The sequence below is a fragment of the Rhinolophus ferrumequinum genome, chromosome 6, assembly GCF_004115265.2.
Source record: "Rhinolophus ferrumequinum isolate MPI-CBG mRhiFer1 chromosome 6, mRhiFer1_v1.p, whole genome shotgun sequence".
NCBI classification, from domain to species: Eukaryota; Metazoa; Chordata; class Mammalia; order Chiroptera; family Rhinolophidae; genus Rhinolophus; species Rhinolophus ferrumequinum.
The window spans coordinates 26,908,312-26,926,851 of record NC_046289.1 but is presented as its reverse complement, the minus strand read 5'-3'; the positions used below and the strand labels follow the sequence as shown (position 1 = coordinate 26,926,851).

The 18,540-nt window shown below is 40.9% G+C and overlaps 1 protein-coding gene across 1 annotated transcript; it reads right to left on the bottom strand.

The window, feature by feature from the left end:
* Window positions 1-1,314: 1,314 nt before the first annotated feature.
* Window positions 1,315-2,492, bottom strand: LOC117024058 (disintegrin and metalloproteinase domain-containing protein 30-like). The gene has a single exon (XM_033109415.1). The coding sequence runs from the start codon at window positions 2,490-2,492 to the stop codon at window positions 1,350-1,352; it is 1,143 nt and encodes a 380-aa protein (XP_032965306.1). The 3' UTR covers window positions 1,315-1,349.
* Between the last annotated feature and the right edge of the window lie 16,048 nt (window positions 2,493-18,540).

The window sequence follows — 18,540 nt, the reverse complement described above, 5'->3', positions numbered from 1 at the left end:
CTATGACATTAATACCATGTTTCCCCGAGAAAAAGACCTAGCCAGACAATCAGCTCTAATGCGTGTTTTGGAGCAAAAATTAATATAAGACTCGGTATTATATTATACTATACCATATTATATTATATTATATTATATTATACCCGGTCTTATATTATAGAAAAAGAGCTGATTGTTTGGCTAGGTCTTATTTTCAGGGAAACACGGGAACCAGAGGCCTTAAGAAGAATATCAGGGATGGACGGATGGCTCAGTTGGTTAGAGCACGTGCTCCTAACAACAAGGTTGCCCGTTTGATTACCACACGGGCCAGAGAGCTGCACCCTCCACAACTAGACTGAAGACAACGAGCTGCCACTGAGTGGCCTGTGGGTGGCCAGATGGCTCAGTTGGTTAGAGCACATGCTCTTATCAGCAAGGTTACCCGTTTGATTCCCGCATGAATGGTGGGCTTCGCCCCCTACGACTAGATTGAAACGGCGACTGGACTTGGAGCTGAGCTACACCCTCCACAACTAGATTGAAGGACGACTTGACTTGGAGCTGACGAGTCCTATAAAAAAACACACTGCTACACAATAAAATTAAAAAAATAAAGAAGTATATCCGTAATATATGGCTCCTTATGTGAATGTCTTAGAATGAAGATAAAATGCTGAAGTCATTTTATTTGGAATATATGGGTTTAGCACAATCCAGAAATGATGAGAATGCTGCCAGCTGCCAGGAAATAACTGCCTAAAATAATCCAGGCCTTTCTTAGCTGCTTTCTTTTATCATCACAAAACCCCGAAAAAGTACGTTTCACTTCTCAATGTAGCATTTAGACCTGGAAACTTTGAGAGACGAAGACTTTGTCCAAGATCATAAACTCAGCAAGCTGTAGATATGTTGAAATTCAGGTGGCTAAGGCACAAAATTAGATCATTCTATAATATCTGCCACTGGTTACTTTTTTATGTTATTTTTTTAACACTAGCAGTTAAATGAACAAATAAAAATCTAGCACCTAACCATTTCGGGAAAACTTATGAAAAAGTGCATAGTGGTACACACGAGATTTGCTACAGACACATTTATAAGACCTTAGAATCAACACCTTAAATAAGTACAGGTCCTATTGTTAGTGAATCTAAAATTTCCTACTATCATCCATGGGAATATTAACAATATAACCACACATGAAATGTTAAATGAATTTAAATTGCTCAGTCATTTTATTTCAAGATGACAACCTCAGAAGAGCTACAGCATTATTCAATGATCAGAGTGATTATTGATCATTTCTACCAGTAAGTGCCAATGTGATTTTCTCCATTGTGTAGTTCCCAGTTAGCATTCAGGGCGGTTCAAGGGATTCTTTTTCTTGCCAGGTTTAATTTTTCCTGCTCCTTACTTGCAGCCAATTGTGAAAAGCCTCCAATAATGATTGCAAGCACTACAAGTAGTGAACGAATGAACATTAGAAGTAGTGCTCGGTTTACACTCACAATTACTTTGCCGCGGACACCTAGTTCTCGGCCGGGTGGGGGGCCACTATCTATACTCCCACCCGATCCTCCTTTCTTACACAACGGGGGGCTCCATCCTTTCTGACAGTGACAATGTTTCTTGTTGTTGCACACCCCTCTGAAACTGCATGTCTTCACATCACAGTCAAAACGCATGTCTTGATAAAAAGTACAATTCTGTTTAAAACAGTATTTTCCTGGCCCACACGTGGCGCCATCCACTACAAGTCCGAATTCTGGCACTTCTGTCCCAAAATGTACATCAAATCCAAAGCATTTTTCTTGTCGAACAGCGTCTACTAATATATGACGAAATGTAGTGTGCTCGCCCCCTCCAGGAACTTCTTGGACATGACTACAGTGCAACATTCCACAAAAGACATCCTTTGCTTCACATTCAGAAGGGTGTCCTCTTCCTCGCGCAGTCCTCAGCCCACAGTTTCCAAATCGGTCACCCTTTATATTCAATTTATTATAGCATGCTGGTGAACCATCTTTTACCTGGTAGCCAAAAAGGGCTTGACACTGCGCGTCACGGTCGCTACAGTTTCCACTCACACAAACCGCTAATGCTGAACATGGGGTTCCATCCTGGATGTAAGAGTCACTTGGACAGACAGGCGTTTGTCCATTACAGTATTCTGGTAGATCACAAATGCCGAGCGTGTCTCTGCAAATCCATCCCGGTGGGGCATATTTACAGTCCACACAGCAACCTCCTTCACTGCATTTATAGCCAACGGACAGGGAACAATCGGTCTCACAACATTTATCCTCAGCACAATCTTTTAAGGTGCCACAGTCACATTCTTCCCCCTGATTTATGATCTTGTCACCACAACGAGGAGCGACATAAGGAAAATTCTTGTATGGAACATTTAACACACTTAAACAAAAATCCGCGTAATGAGAAATCCGATCAAGCAATCGCTCATAAGAACAATTGCTCAGCATATCATTAACACTAGGTGCAGGAGCCATGACACAGAAGGTTCTTCGGAAACATTTACAACCAGGTATGTCATGATAAAGACCTAAACTATGACCTAATGCATGTGCGGAAAAAGAAGCAGCTAAAAATATATGAAAATTTGCTACGTATACATATATTGCCCCCCAGTTGGGGTTGCATACTCCATTGTGAAAGGCATAATATAGTATTCCACCAACCTTATGCCCTGTGAGAAGCACTGAAGTGTCATGAGTAAAGCGATGAAAAACCTGGCCCATTTTCCACAAACCAAAATGTTCTGTAAGCTTGTAAGGATCACGGTATGATAAACTCTTCGCATCTCCCTTCTCCCATATGCACAAAATACGTATGCTGACATCTAGATGACTATGCTGGTAAATGGTATGTACTATGCTGTTTAACATCACGATACGCTCTATGACGTCTGTCCTATTACGCCTCATCTTATATAAGGAATTGGAAACTGTATAGTGAACTTTTAAATATTTCCGATGTGGCCACCACAAATACACAGGGGCTGCTCTAGGGGTCTCAGCAAGTCCTGCCTCTCCATATGCTTGATTGATGTCTTCCCCTTCAATCTTACACCTTTCAACCTCTGCTGATCTTGCTTCTGACACAAGCAGAGAAACCACATGCTCAAATTTGGAAGAAGCCTCCAGTGGTTTGATTTCGTAAGTGAAGTCATCCACCTGTAGCATGCCACGCAGACCCCCATAGCAAGTGTCCAGTGTGCCCCTGGACCCAGGAACCCCTTCCAGGTAGCTGTAGTAGTAACAGTGTCGAGGGACAAAGGGGTAGTCCTCCTGCATGGCGCCTTGGTCGTTGTCGGTGATGACAGGAAAATGTCTGGGCAGCAAGCTCTTCTTTTCCTTCATGTGCACCACATGTCTGCGGCCCCTGAGGGGAATCTTGTAGGACAGCTGGTTTTGCAGCCCAGCTCCAACCACCCTGTGGGACACCTTCCTGGGGATCACAACTTCCGAGGAAGAGAAGCGCCATCCTGGTAGGGCATGGGAGCAGCACACCTGGGACAGCAGTAGCCAGAGCAGAGGCAGCCAGAGGTCACCAGTCAGGTGGGCCTGGGCCCAGGCAGGCCCCATGAGTGAGGGAGCCTATGACCAAGGAAACTGCAGTCAGGCGGGGGGCAGGCAAGACCAACTGTGAAGCAGCAGCTTTGCCAGCAGTGTAGTCAGGAGGAGAGCAGAGAGAGAGGCTGGAGGCTTCCCACCCCCAGAGAGGTGGAGGAGGGAGGGGCAGCTATTACGTAACAATGGTGTGCTCATCAGGGGAGGCTGTGCTCAGTGAGGTGGGCATCCTGGGCTGAAAGGACCCCTGGTCTCCTGGAGAAATCACAGGGGAAGAAGAAGTGGGGCTGGTGCAGTCTGAAGACACTTTGCGGCTTCTTTGTCCTCAAGCTTAGAGGAGATAAGGCATCTACATGGAATTAAAACAAAGAATGGAGAGGAAAGTGGAAGCTGCTTCTTACAAGAATTTTGAGGAGAGAAGTCGATTCTCTCATACTTTGTAAAAAGTGAATGCAGTGAGGGGTGATTCATGGAAAGAACGAGTAAATTAGATGTCATGAGTAGAAAAATTAGGGTGTGTGATAATAGTTTCCTGTAAAGGGAAACTTACACCTGCCCTATGTCCTGGTGATTCCAGTCCCAGGAAATATCCCACTAAAACTTGTATATGAATGTTCATAGCAGCATTGTCCATGAGTGTATCCCACAGGCTGGAAACAAACAACCAGTGCTTAATAATCCAATGGATAAACAAAGTGGTGTATTCATCCAGTGCAGTAATCCTCAGTACATCAAAACAGACTTCTCATACGTTAAGAACATGGATAGAACTCATAGATATAATGATAGAAAGAAATCGGACCAAAGCAACTTAACATGTGACTTAACTTTTATGAAGTTCTAAAATAGTCCAAAATAAGCTATGGCAATAGAATTTATTATATCAGCAGCTTCCTGATGTGAAAATGGAGGAATGGAATGAACTTCCTGGTGTGATGGGAAACATGTATCTTGATTGGTGTGTCCTAAAGATTGAATGTCCGTGTCCCGCCAAAATACACAGGTTGAAATCCTGACCCCCAAGGGGGATGGTATTAGGAGGTGAAGACTTGGGAAGTGATTAGGTCCTGGGAGCAGAGCCCTCTTGAATGGGATTAGTGCCTTTGTATAAGAGGCTCCGGAGGAATCTCTCAGACCTTCTGCCATGTGGGGTTGCAGGAATAAGGTGCCATCTGTGACAAAATGAGTAGTTGTAACTTTCTATGCAATTCCTAACAATGTGTTGTGATTGGCCTAACATTCGTTTTTTAGGTCAGTAGAAACTTTAAATGTTTTCACGGCTATCGCACCTATTTATGCTTCAAAAATTTGCCATAGAAACACAACTGACTCAGATTACAACTAGATTTTCGTGTGATCCAGTGCAATTGGTTAAACACCAGTGGGTCTGAAGCAGAAAAGAGGCCCCAAGATGGGGCCAATTTTACTGCTACACTTTCAAACGTGGCTTCTTGTTTAGTTACCTCAGGTAGCAATTGCCCGTATCCTCTGGGTTCCTTTTGGCCAGTTCTGTAATTTTGCCTTTCCACCAGCTACTGGGGGTTCTGAGGCCAAAGGATCAGAGATATTACAGTACTGAGCTCTATAGTATTACTAAGAATGTTGGGTTATGGATGGAAGCACTTAACCTTTAAGGCAAGGTTGACCACACTTGATAATTGCATGGTTTTCATTTTTGAGTTTTCAAAATGGTGAATTACAGTGATCGAATTTTGACTGGTATAAACCTTTCCTCCCCACAATAAACCCCGCTTGGTGAAGTATTATGCTTTCTATATGTCGTTGGATTTGATTTGCTAATGCATGTGTCTTCCTGTATTCTTAAGGGACAGGGGTCTGGGGATTTCTTGTCTTAGAATTTTTTGTCTGCTTTTGGTGATAAGGTGATGTTGGCTTAATAAAATGTGGTGAGAAGATTCCCTTCACTGTTATTTCCTGGGAGACTTTGTACAGATTTGGTATTATTATATTATTTACAATTAAAATATTTGGTGTAATTATTGATGAAAGAAACTGGACCAGAGGTTCCCAAGTATACATTCAATTTCCTTTACATATATCTCACACACACATATATGTATAAGTATGTATTATACTTACATAGTAAGTATATAATTTAAAATTACATATACTTATATTTTAAAACCTATTGTTTGTATAATATATGCTCATAGATTACTATTATGAGTATTTGAATTGTCTCTTTCTTTAGTGATCTATGAATGCTTGTCTTCAAGAAATTAGTCCATTTCATTAAAATAATCGAATTTATTGTTGTCAGTTTGTTTGTATTGTCTTATTATTATTTTAATAAGATAAGGATCTGTGCTAATGTAGCCTTTCTTTTTGGTAACGGTAATTAGCTATCTCTTCTTTTTTCTCGATTTGTCGGACTAGCCATTTATCGATTTTATTCATGTTTTTCAAAGACCACCTTTCAGTTTCATTGCTTTTTCTCTATTTTTTTCTATTTCCTATTTATTTATGTCCATTATGGTGCCCATTATTGTCTCTCTTCACTTTACTTTGGTTTTTCTATACTCTATATTTTCTAGATTTTTAGGGTAAAAGCTCTGATATTGTCTTGAAACATATCTTCCCTTTTAATATAAGCTTTTAATGACATAAGTTTACATCTCAGCACTGTTTTACTGCATCTTTCAATTGTAGATGTGCTTTTTTTTAACTTCCATTCAATTCAAAATATTTCCTGTGTCATTGGGGATTTCTTTGTTTAGAAACAAGTTACTCAATTTATAAGTTATTTGTGGATTTTCCAAAAAGCTTTCTGCCACTGATTGCTTGTTTGATTTCATTATATTAAATGGGTGTAACTGACATGATTTCAGTTTGTTTCAATTTGCTGGCTTTTGTTATATAACCCGGGACATGATCAATCTTAAAATGTTCTGTGTGCACCTGAGAAAATACATACCGGTATATACATATGTTCCGTCATTGTGTGGCATGTTCTGCAAATGTCAAGTGGGTCAGTTGGCAATGCTGGTCATGTCTTACATGTGATTTTTGTCCAGTTGTCCTACCAATTACTAAGGGAGGAGTGTTGAAATATTCACCTATAACGGTGGACTAATCTATTTCTTCTTCGATTTTCAGATTTTGGTTCACATAACTTCAGTTTTATTAGCAATTGCATATATATGCAGAATTCTTACATCGTGAAAAATTAAACCCTTTGTCATTATGAATTTTCTCACTTTATCCCAGGCAACGTTCCTTGTTTTGAAATCTAGTTTTCAAACATTAATTTCACATTCCCAGTGTTCTCTGATTAGTGTATTCATAATACCTCTTTTCGATATCATTTCATTTTTATCTATTACTTTTTCATGTTTTTCTTGTAGATAGCAAATACCTGATTGTTGATTATTTAATCCAATAATGATAATACCAGTTTTTCAAATGGAGTGCTGATTATGTAGTTCCAATCCCTTGGCTACAAAATAAGGGATGCTTCATCAGCATTCCATCAAAAAGTGAATATAATAGGTGACCAATTTCTAAACTGAGGAGAGGTTCAAACAATCATGTTTTGGGGGGAATGTTACACTGTGATAATATGAACCAAATTCCTGGTGGAGGTGCACACACTACATCGCATCATATAATAGTACAAAAGTTAACGAGAAAAATGCTTTGGATACAGTGTACACCATGGGACATAACAGCCAGAAATGGGGCATGTAGTGTATAATGTGACATGTGGCCCAGGAAAATACTGTTTTCAAAGAAAGGTACTTTTTTTTTATTAAGAGTATGAACGTGCTGTGAAGAAATGTAATTTCAGAGGGGAGTTCAACAACAGCAAATATTGTCACTGCCAGTGTGCTTGGACACCATCATCTTGTGAAGACAGAAGATCAGATGGTAGTATAGATACGGGTCTTCCAACTGCATGAGAACACGGTAGTTGTGCAGTAAGACTTGTTAATGTTAATGAGGCACTAGCTTCAGTGTTTGTATAATTCTCTTACTGGTTTCATTCACTGGAAGTGTTTCACAAATACAACAGAATACTTTAATCTGCATAAATACTAGCCCACAAAATGGTGAAAATCACAATGTTACTTACTGAGGCAAAAGATCAATAATCACTCTGATAATTACATGATCCAATAGCTATTCAGGATGGTTGCCATCTTGAAATAAAATGAGTTGGCAATTTAAAAAGGGCCTTAAGTGTGTTTACATTCACTTAACATTTCATGTCTGCTCATAGTGTTACATATACATATAAGAATATATATGTGAATATATGTATCACGTAAATTATAGGTATGGCAGGAACTCTCATATGTACTAAAAGAGGACTTGTATTTATTTAATTGTCACTATATATAGAAAACCCCAAAGAGTTCACAAAAAAACTGTCAGAATTAGTAAATAAATTCAGTAAAGTTGCAGGGTAAAAAATATACAGGGAACCAAGATGGCACAGTAGATGTATTTTTACAGCTGTAAAAAAACGCTGTATTTACCTTCTCTCACAACCACATCAAAATTACAACTAATCTACAAAACAACCATTATTGAGAATCACCTAAAGTCAAGCTGAACTGAAGCTTTTCAACTAAGGATTTGCAGAAGAAGTCACCTCCAGACTGGTAGGAAGGTCAGAGCCGTGGAAAAGGCTGGTCTCACACCCTGACCCTGACCATTAAAGATCAGGAGGGCTATTTCAGCTGTGGGAGTCCCCTCCGCATCCACTAGAGGAGCTAGAGATTCCAGCCCAGGGTTCCAGTGCTGGGAGAGAAGTCCCCACAATTTCTGGTTTTGAAAACCAGTGGAGATTGTGACTGAGTGAGACAGAGTGCAGCTGCACTCACAGGTGCTCCTCACAAAGGGACCGTGCACGGACTCACCCACCATTGGAATCACCAGCTATGTGCTCCATCACTAGGGCAGCAGCTGGAGAGGTGGCGGGGACAAATGGTGGGGAGTTGTCTGGTTTGGGACGGGGACTGGAGAGACGGCTTTCTCCTGGACGGGGGAGCTGGTGGAGGCCATCGTTTCTTTGTTGACCTTGCCCCCTTCCTAGCGGGGGAACACAGGCGGCCGCTATATCTGAGTCTCAGCCGTTTGTTTGCCATGCCCTGGCGATTAGAGACCTAGGCCCCGCCCAACTTTTGGGCACACCCAGGCTGCTTTCAATGGTTTTTCTGTGCAGACCGCCTGCCTTGGCTCAAGCTCCAGACTTTCCTAGACTCTCAAAGGTTCATGGAACCCAGACAAGCAGCATCTGGCTTGAGCGCATCCTGTACCTCTGGTTGAGCAGCCTTAAGCTAGCACTAGTGGCAGCCGGCCTTGGTTCGTAGCATGGCCTCCCAAGGCGCTTCAAAGCACAGCAAGGATGGCAGCCATCTGTGGATTTCTTTCTGACTCCCACTGGGTGACCCCGGGTGGGGCATGGCCTGTGGCTGAAGTAGACCTACAGCGAACACCCTCCAAGGGAAAAATGACCAGACAATTTGGAGCTCAGAAAAATCCTGCAAGAATACATATGCTTTATGGCATATTCATCTGTGGCCAGCTTCAAAATGAGCCGGAGCATCACCCAGCTCCCTCCAAGTACAACACACCCAAGGGGCAGGCACCAGAGTCCTGCTGAGGCAGATCCTGCTCCGTAGGATCAGTCCCTGCACAACAACTTTTCCACTATAGTCAAGGCTAGTCCTCACAACCAGTGAGTCCAAGGGTCAGTCCCTCACACTGATGTGCAATTATTAATCAAGGCTCAACTACAAGAGGAGGGCACACACAACCCACACAAGGGAGACACCTGGAGCTCACGGCTCAGGTGATCAGAACCCCACTGAACCCCACTGCACACCTACTACATAAAGCTACTCTACTAAGACTGGAAGACATAGCAGCCCTACCTAATACAGAGAAACAAACACAAGGAGGCAGCCAAAATGGGGTGACAAAGAAACATGTCCCAAATAAAAGCTCCAGAAAAAGAACTAAGTGAAATGGAGATAAGCAATCTATCAGATGCAGAGTTCCAAACACTGGTTGTAAGATTGCTCAATGATCTCAGGGAGAACTTCAATAGAGAGATAGGAAGCATAAAAATGGAGATGGAAACCATAAGAAAAGAATCAGTCAGAAATAAAGGATATAATAATGAAAACAAATATTACAGGGAATCAACAGTAGATTAGATAGCAAATAAAAACCACAATGAGATACCACCTCACTCCAGTTAAAATGGCTATCATCAATAAATCAAACAAGTCATGGCGAAGATGTGGAGAAAAGGGAAGCCTTGTGCACTGTTGGTGGGATTGCAGATTGGTGCAGCCACTATGGAAAACCGTATGGAGGTATCTCAAAAATCTGAAAATGGAACTACCTTATGATGCAGCAATTCCATTCCTAGGTATCTATCCGGAGAAATTCAAAACTCTAATTCAAAAAAATTTATGCACTCCTATGCTTATTGTAGCACTATACACAATAGCCAAGACATGGAAACAACCGAAATGCCCATCGGTAGATGACTGGATTAAGAAAATGTGGTACATTTATACAATGGAGTATTACGCAGCCATAAAGAAGAAAGAAATCTTACCATTTGCAACAACATGGATGGACCTAGAGAACATTATGTTAAGTGAAATAAGTCAGACAGAGAAAGACAAGTATCATATAATCTCACTTATATGTGGAATCTAAAGAAGAGAATAAGTGAATGAACTAATCAGAAACAGTTTTGGAGACAAAGAGGAAAAACTGAGGGTTGCTAGATGGGAGGGGGGGTGCGGGTAAGGGGGAAGGTGAGGGGATTAGAAGGCACAAGACTGCCACAGAGATACGAAAGTTAATTTGGGGAATGTAATCAATAATGTTATAAAGATTTTGTAGGGTATCCGATGGACACTTGTCTCATTAGGGAGTCCACCTCAGGGATGATGTAGATGCCTGATCACTGCACTGTACACCTGAAGCTGAAGCTGAACAATAATGAATGTCAACTACAAGTTTATATATATATACACATACATACACATACATATACATATACACATATATATGTATATACTTACAAGAAGCGGAGTACAGCATTAGGAATAGAGATAGTGGAAATGCAATGGCTGTGTATGATGTCAGAGCGATAGTGGATGGGGGGCGGGGGGTTGACACAGTGTGAGGGATATAAATGATAAACGTCTAAGTATTTCTTTGTTTTGTGAACCTGAAACTAACAAAAAAAAAAGTGCTGGAGAAAAAAAAATAAAAATAAACAAACAAACAACAACAACAACAACAAAACAGTAGATTAGATAAAGCAGAGGATTCAACCAGCGATGTAGAAAATAAGGTAGCAGAAAACACCCAACCAGAATAGCAAAAAGAAAAAAGAATCTAAAAACTGAGGAGAGTTTAAGGGGCCTCTGGGACTATATCAAGCATACCAACATTCGCATCATAGGGGGACCAGATAGAGAAGAGAGAGAACAAGGAATTGAAAACCTATTTGAAGAAATAATGACAGAAAACTTCCCTAATCTTATGAAGGAAATGGACATACAAGCCCAGGAAGCACAGAGAGTCCCAAACAAGATAAGCCCAAAGAGGCCAACACCAAGACACACCACAATTAAAATGCCAAAGGTTAAATACAAAGAGAGAATCTAAAAAGCAGCAAGAGAAAAGCAGTTAATTACCTACAGGGGAGCCCCCATAAGACTGTCAGCTGATTTCGCAACAGAAACTTTGTGGGCAAGAAGGGAACGGCAGGAAATATTCCAAGTGATGAAAAGCAGCATACAACCAAAATTGCTCTACCCAGCAAGGCTGTCATTTAGAATTGAAGGACAGATAAGCTTCCCAGACAAGAAAAAGCTGAAGGAGTTCATCACCACCAAACCAGTATTACAAGGAATCTTAGAGGGACTTCTTTAAGATGGGAGGGGCGTTAAGGACTGGTGAAAGGGAAGGGATTAAGTACAAATTGGTTGTTATACAGTGGTCGTGGGATGTAGGGTATAGCATAAGGAATATTAGTCAATAATATTGTAATAACTAGGTATGGTGCCAGATCGATACTAGATCTATCAGGGTGATGGATAGGAATGGGCTTGGGGGCAGGGTGAAAAAGGTGAAGGCATTAAGAAATACAAATTGATAGTTAATACAGTATGGGGAATATAATCAACAATGTCGTAAAGATCATGTAAGGTTTCTGATGGGCACTGGACTTATCAGGGGGATCACACCATAGACTGTGCAGATGCCTGACCAATGCGCTGTACACCTGAAGCTGAACTAGAAAAATATTGAATGTCAACTATAACTAAATATATAGGTATATATAATCACGGGATGTGGAGTAGAACATAGGGATGATAGTTGATGGTATCGTAACAGCTATATAAGATGTCAAGAGGGGTAGTAGCTTGGGGAGTGGGTTTTCACTTTATGAGAGGTTTAAATGTCTAATTAGTATGTTGCTTTGCACACCTGAAACAAATAAAAAAACAAATTTAAAAAACTGGTGGTTATGATGTAAAAAAGAAACATGGAGAAGGAGCAAGAATAAATAAGATCAAATAGGAAAAAAAAATTAATATACGAAAATCAGTTGTGTTTCTGTCACTACAACAAACTATCAGAAAGAGAAATTAAGAAAGCAATCCCTCTTACAATTGCATCAAAAAGAATAAAATATCTAGGAATCATTAAACCAAGGAGGTGAAAGACGTGTGCACTGGAAAATCATAAGACGTTAATGAAAGAAATTAAAGAAGACACAAATAAATGGACAGATATTCCATGCTCATGGATTAGAAAAATTAATATTGTTAAAATGTCTATACTACCCAAAGCAATCTACAGATTCAATGCAATTCCTATCAAAATTCCAATGGCATTTTTCAGAGAAATTGAACAAACAATCCATTTGTATGGAACCACAAAGTCCCCAAATAGCCAAAGCAATCTTGAGAAAGAAACTATGCTGGAGGTATCACACTCCCTGATTTCAAACTATAGTAATCAAAACAACATAGTATTGGCATAAAAATAGACCTAGATCAATGGAATAGAATAGAGAGCCCAGAAGTAATTGCATATATGGGCAATTAATTTTCAACAAAGGAGCCAAAAACATACGAGACAGGAAAGCCTCTTGAATCAATGGTGTTGGGAAAACTGGAAAGCCCCATGCAAAAGAATAAATTCAGATTGCTATCTGACACCATACACAAAAGTTAACTCAAAATGGATTAAAGACTTGAATATAAGACCAGAGACTATAAAAAATACATAGAAGAAAAGAGACATACTAAACTTATGGACGTTGGTCTCAAAGGGGTTTTGTGTACTTGAACCCAAAGGCAAGGGAAGTAACAGCAAAAATAAATGAATGGGACTATATCAAACAAAAGCTTCTGCACAGCAAAAGAAACCATCAACAAACAAAAAGGCAGCCAGCTGAATGGGAGAAGATATTTGCAAATGATACCTTAAGAGGGGATAATATCCAAAATATTAAAGAACTCATACTATTTAACAACAAAAATAAACAATCCTATTTTCAAATGGGCAGAGGCCCTGTAGAAATTCTTATTTGCACTTGCGTGCACTTGTTTTAACAATTTTAAGAAGCTTGTGCCCAATTGGTTATATACTAGATTTTTGTTATATGTTCATTTTATTTCTAGTGTGAAAAAAATAAGCATAAAAAGAATTCCTTGATACAGCAGGAAGATCAAAAACTTCCGTGTCCTAGGCATGTGAATGTCAACTATAATGCAACCACCTGCTCGGTATGTGATCTTGGAAGAAGTCTTAGAATTTTAGGCTTTCAAGGTTCACCATTACAGAGATGTAACCTATTTTTCTAAGGTTTTGTGATGAGCAAAGAAAGCATCTAAGAAGGGCTTGCCCATTTTAAGCACTTACAATGCTAACTCTACTATTCTCCTTATTCTCATTATTATTCTTTGGTAGTGCTAAAGAATTATCTTTCGGTAGTGCTGGGGTTTTCCAAGTATAATGACTTCAGCGTTACATCTTTCTTGTAAAACTATCACATAAGGAGCCACTGATCACAGATATATCACTTCTTAAGGCCTCTGGTTTTTGAAGTCATAGTATCTCACATTTAAAAAATCTCAGAAATTGACTAATCACAGCCTGTCTATACATTACAGAATGGAGCTGACTGTCTGATATATGTAGAAAGACAAAAATTTAGGTAAAAGAAGTGATCACTTCAGAAACAGTGCACTAGAACAGATTCTGAGAAGTGATGTTACATTTGTGCTACTGAGATGCCTCAGGCCTCAGATCAAATCTTTCTAAAAATATGGAGTCCAGATGGGGGCAGCCACCAGAGGGAGGGGAGGGACACAGCAGTAGAGCATCAATGGGATCGCCACCCTAAGACATAATTTATCCATCTTTTATAGAGTTCTCTTAACCAGCACTTCTTGTCTAGGTAACCTAGCTAGGGACCTCTATCTTCATCCAGGATAGGTCAGAGTCCATGGTTACTATCCTCTTATCAAACATGGGTGCTGCATTCGCAATTGTCACCATTGTCTACTAAAATCGAGGTTGGATGACGATTTACTAACAGGGTTATTTCTTGCAGATTCAGACTCAATTGTTGCAATTAGTAGTGTCTTCCTAGGAGGAGCATCATTTTGTTTCTGTTTCAGTAAACTGTTTACCAAAGCATGAGAGGTGTGGGCCCTGTAGCATTCTTCTTCTCTTTTTCCCCTTTTCCAGTATTGGTTCATACCTGTTTCACATCCAGTATTGATTACTAATCTGTTTTGCATTTGTTAAGAGGACTTTTTGTTTCCCTCAAGCTGTTTAATTTGTACTACTATAAGTCTGAATATGTGTGGTTTTGTCTTTGCTTATCATGCTCTCTCCAAAGTCATGAAGTAAGTGCTTTCACCCAAGGATGGGTGTGCTCTGTCAGTCTAAGATATTTCTAAATAGCTCTGATATTTCAGGTTATAGGCCATAATTGTTTTTTAAGTGGCTGTATCATGTTAAGGCCTAACATGTGTATTCCTTAAAAGTGGTTTCTAATTGGTGCCAGATATTTGAGACATTCATTCCAGTAGTCAACACGGCTGGATTATTCCTAGTTAACACAAGAGCAGCAATGCTCAGGGTTAGCCTTCAAGTTTTGTTTTTTCCTATTTATAGGGCTTTGGCATATCAAGGAAGGGTAAAGTTCCAGGACAATGGTAAGTGGTCACTGGAGAAGTTGAGGAAAAGGAGCAGGGGAGCTGAAAGGAAGATAGGGATCAGGATAGGATGGAGGTGAGAAAGGAATGGGGTTATGAAACACAGGAACAGAGGTAGACAGAAGGGATAAGGGCTTTAGAGGGGAAAGGGCCTTAAAATATTAAAATCTGCTCAAAATATTTCTTTTCCTGGATTCTTTGTACCAACTGAAGCAAGCTACCTATGGTGCACTCACTATTCAATTATCCTTTTCTTTTAAGGAGTCACAATTCACAAATTTCACATGCCCAAGAAACCAAAAGGCCACAATTCCAGGTTGTACTTAAGTAGGAAATTAACAAAGTTAGTGACCTTTGTGTCAGGTCATGCTGAGGCCCAACACATCCTCTCCCTCTGTGCCACCATGGCTACTCTCTCCATGAGCTCATTATGCCAGTTCCACGGTAGGCAATGATTATGTTCATGTCTTGTTGACAGGCGTAGTCATTTTGCCTGCTTGGTTTTTCAGGGCCCCTTCCAGGGTGGATATTTCTGGGTAGGTATTTATCTGCTACAAAAATCTTAACACCTCCTTACTACTGCTAACTCTATAGCTACCTGTCTGTACCCTAGCACACCTTTTCTCTGACTCCCCAGTCCTTTCCCTTCCAGGCCCCTGACCAGTTGGTGAGGCCCTTGGCCACCTTAGGTCCCTTATCCTTCCCCACAGGGTAGATGACCAATTGCAGTCATGACAACTCTGCCCAATACAATGATCTTTTTCCACTTACTCCCTTTTCAAAGTCATCCCTGAAGAGGAATGTTATGTAGTCATCTTCCATGTTGGGTTTGAACCCATACACCAATCCTTCCCACCTATACACAAAATTTAGGCATTTTATTCCCCCTTCAGCTGGTTGAAGAAAACCCCCATGTGGGAATATATGCAAGCTGAGTGAAATTCACTGGTGAAACCATGTTGAGTGATATGGTAACTTCAACTGCCTGCTCAAATAGCTTACACATTTATCCTCTTGTATGACCTTGATATTGAATGCTTTATTTTGATCTTGCTGTGAATTGCCACCAGACCCTTTTGACTTTATAGCTTGGCAGAAGTAAAAGAACCTAGCTGATGCTGGACAATTCAGGACACATGCTCATATGGAGCCACATGGCCATAAATCTCATTTTCCCCAGGGCCCTGGAACAACACCAAGAGCTGATTCTTGATAGGCAGGTCAGATGGCCTTGTTTCAACACCCAAGCACCTGCACTGTGATTTCTTTTCCCTCTGGGGCTTGCCACACCACATCTTTTCCCACCACCCATAACCCGACAGGGTCAAAGACATAGAGCGTGCCAGATTTTGTGGCCCACACGATGGATTCTGCTCGCGTCACTGCCTAGACCTACAGCAAGTCCCTTTCCTGCCTTAGGTTCCACTCAAAGATGGCCACTTTCATTACCGTCCAGTATATGGCCAGCACAGTATTCACAGGTGTGAAAAGTTTGTTTTAATAACCCAAAGAGGCATCTATCAGGCACCACCTTCCTTGAGGTAGGGAATGCAAGATGAAGCAATTTGCCTTTACTCTAAGGGTATGTCCAAGTGTGCCCTTAACCACTGTACACCTAAAGTAATAATGTAGGATGTCCCTGAATCTTTGTAGGTTTTCTCTCCCATACCTGACATGCACATCTCCCAATAAGAACAATTCCAACAAACTAACCAATTCATGTTTGCCAGGTCCCATCCTCTTGATACTGTTGACGTAAGCAATCAGAATAATGTTTTTTGGATGTTCAGTCAGTCTACATCTGTTCAGATATCATGCCAGAGGCAGGTGAGTGAATGTAGCCCTTGGGGGCTATAAATAAGCATGTCTGTCCATGCTATGTGAATGCTAGCTTCTTGTGCTGCTTGTTTTCCGATCAGAACAAAAATTAACGCGTTTACTAAATCAGTGGCTGCGTGCCATGCACCCGGGACCGTGTTCATCCGCTCTAGCAATGACAGCACATCTGACCCAGAGCTACAGTAAGAGATTCTACTGGGTAGAGCTTCATGCAATCTACAGTCATTCTTCAGGATCAATATATTTTCTGCAGGTGATTTACATAGGAACTGATAGGGACAACCACTGTGGTTATCTTTTAGCCTTTAATGGTGGCACTTGTGTCCACCTGCCCACCCAGAACACAGTACTGCCTTTGATTTGCTATGCTGGCCAAGGGTAGAGGGGCATTTAAGAGGCTTCTACGTGCAGCATGATGATAACAGCTCTTATTCCACATGCCAAGGACTCTATGAGGATGTTATTCTAACTGCCAAAATACCCATCCCAATTACATACCTGACCGCTGGCTTGGACTGCAGACTACCGAACCCACGGTAAGCTGTATGTCAGCTAGGACTCCACTTATTGCCTGATATCCCAAAGCTCCCACTGTAACAGTGTCCATGATAATGTTCTGGAGCTATGGGTACCAATGTCAATGCAGACACTACTCGTATATCCAACAATCCTCTCAACTACAGGCATTTCTCTCTCTAGCATACAGACTCCCAAGAAAACGGCTAAAGGTTTCTTGGGGGAAGGACTCATTACATTATATATCTTTCATTGATGTTGGTATGTCCTTCCTCCTAGGAACTCAGTGATATCTTTGGTCAACAGATTCTGTATCTGAAAATTAGCTTTGTTCCAGAAACTGAACAGGGATCATGATTTTATATTGGCGCAACCATTCTCATCTCCCACTCCTCCGTTTTGGCTTTTTTCTGTTTGTACATGTTAAGCAGCACATTCTTTAGTTACATTTTGCCACCTGAGATACCGTGATCTGTTCCCACCTCAAAACTCCCTACAGGCAAATCCCTTTAGCTGTTTCTCCAACCTTGGCAATTTTTATGGTAACTGTGGTCTCTAACTTCTGGCTGTTAAGTACAGCCACCTGGCCTCTGTAACTTTGAGGGACCTTATTATCCCTATGGCTGTTAACAAGCACTAATGTGTGACAATCTGTTCTATTATCAAACTGGTCTGCAGAGAAAACACACAACTGTAATCATTAGATATGACATTGCCCTTGCACCAGTGCCTTCTTGATGGCTCTTCCGGCCTCATATAATATATACAACGTAACATACACATTCTCTCAGCCTGTTCTACCAACTTCCATGGTAAAGAAAGTATTTCCACTTTACCCAGGGTGTGCTATTACTTTCTCCGTTTTTAAGTGTCACCCCAGCAGTAAGTGGGGTGGGGTCCTTGTCAGGGTGACAAACCCCCATCAAGAAAATGCCCCCAAGTAAATCATTATCCAGATTTACATGTAGCCCCCATTATCAAATAACCATCTCACAATCCAATCCCCAGGTATATTCCCCTGGTTTTTGCCATTATATGCTACGTAATTCTTACAGCTACTTTAGTGTGTAATCTCATTCCTCCTTTATCACACTTTGTACATCATCAGCCAGATTACACTGAGTATGGCACAGCAGCCCAAGATAGAATTTAGGACAGCCAGGAAGAGAAATGGGGACAGATCCTTGAGGGAGCTGCAGAGCCAATATCTTCAGAGGCATCCACTCGATGTCACAATTTCATGTGTTATGATCCTGGGTTTTTCCACCTGAGCACTGACAGCATAACAGACTTGCTCTGGAGGAGGATGTAAAAGTCTCTGGAGCTCTTGGATTCTTATCTAATCCTGTGATTGTTCCTTAGGTACGATTTGTTTCCTT

Coding starts and splice junctions, on each gene's coding strand:
- LOC117024058 (XM_033109415.1), bottom strand. CDS start 2,492: ATGGCTCCTGCACCTAGTGTTAATGATATGCTGAGCAATTGTTCTTAT.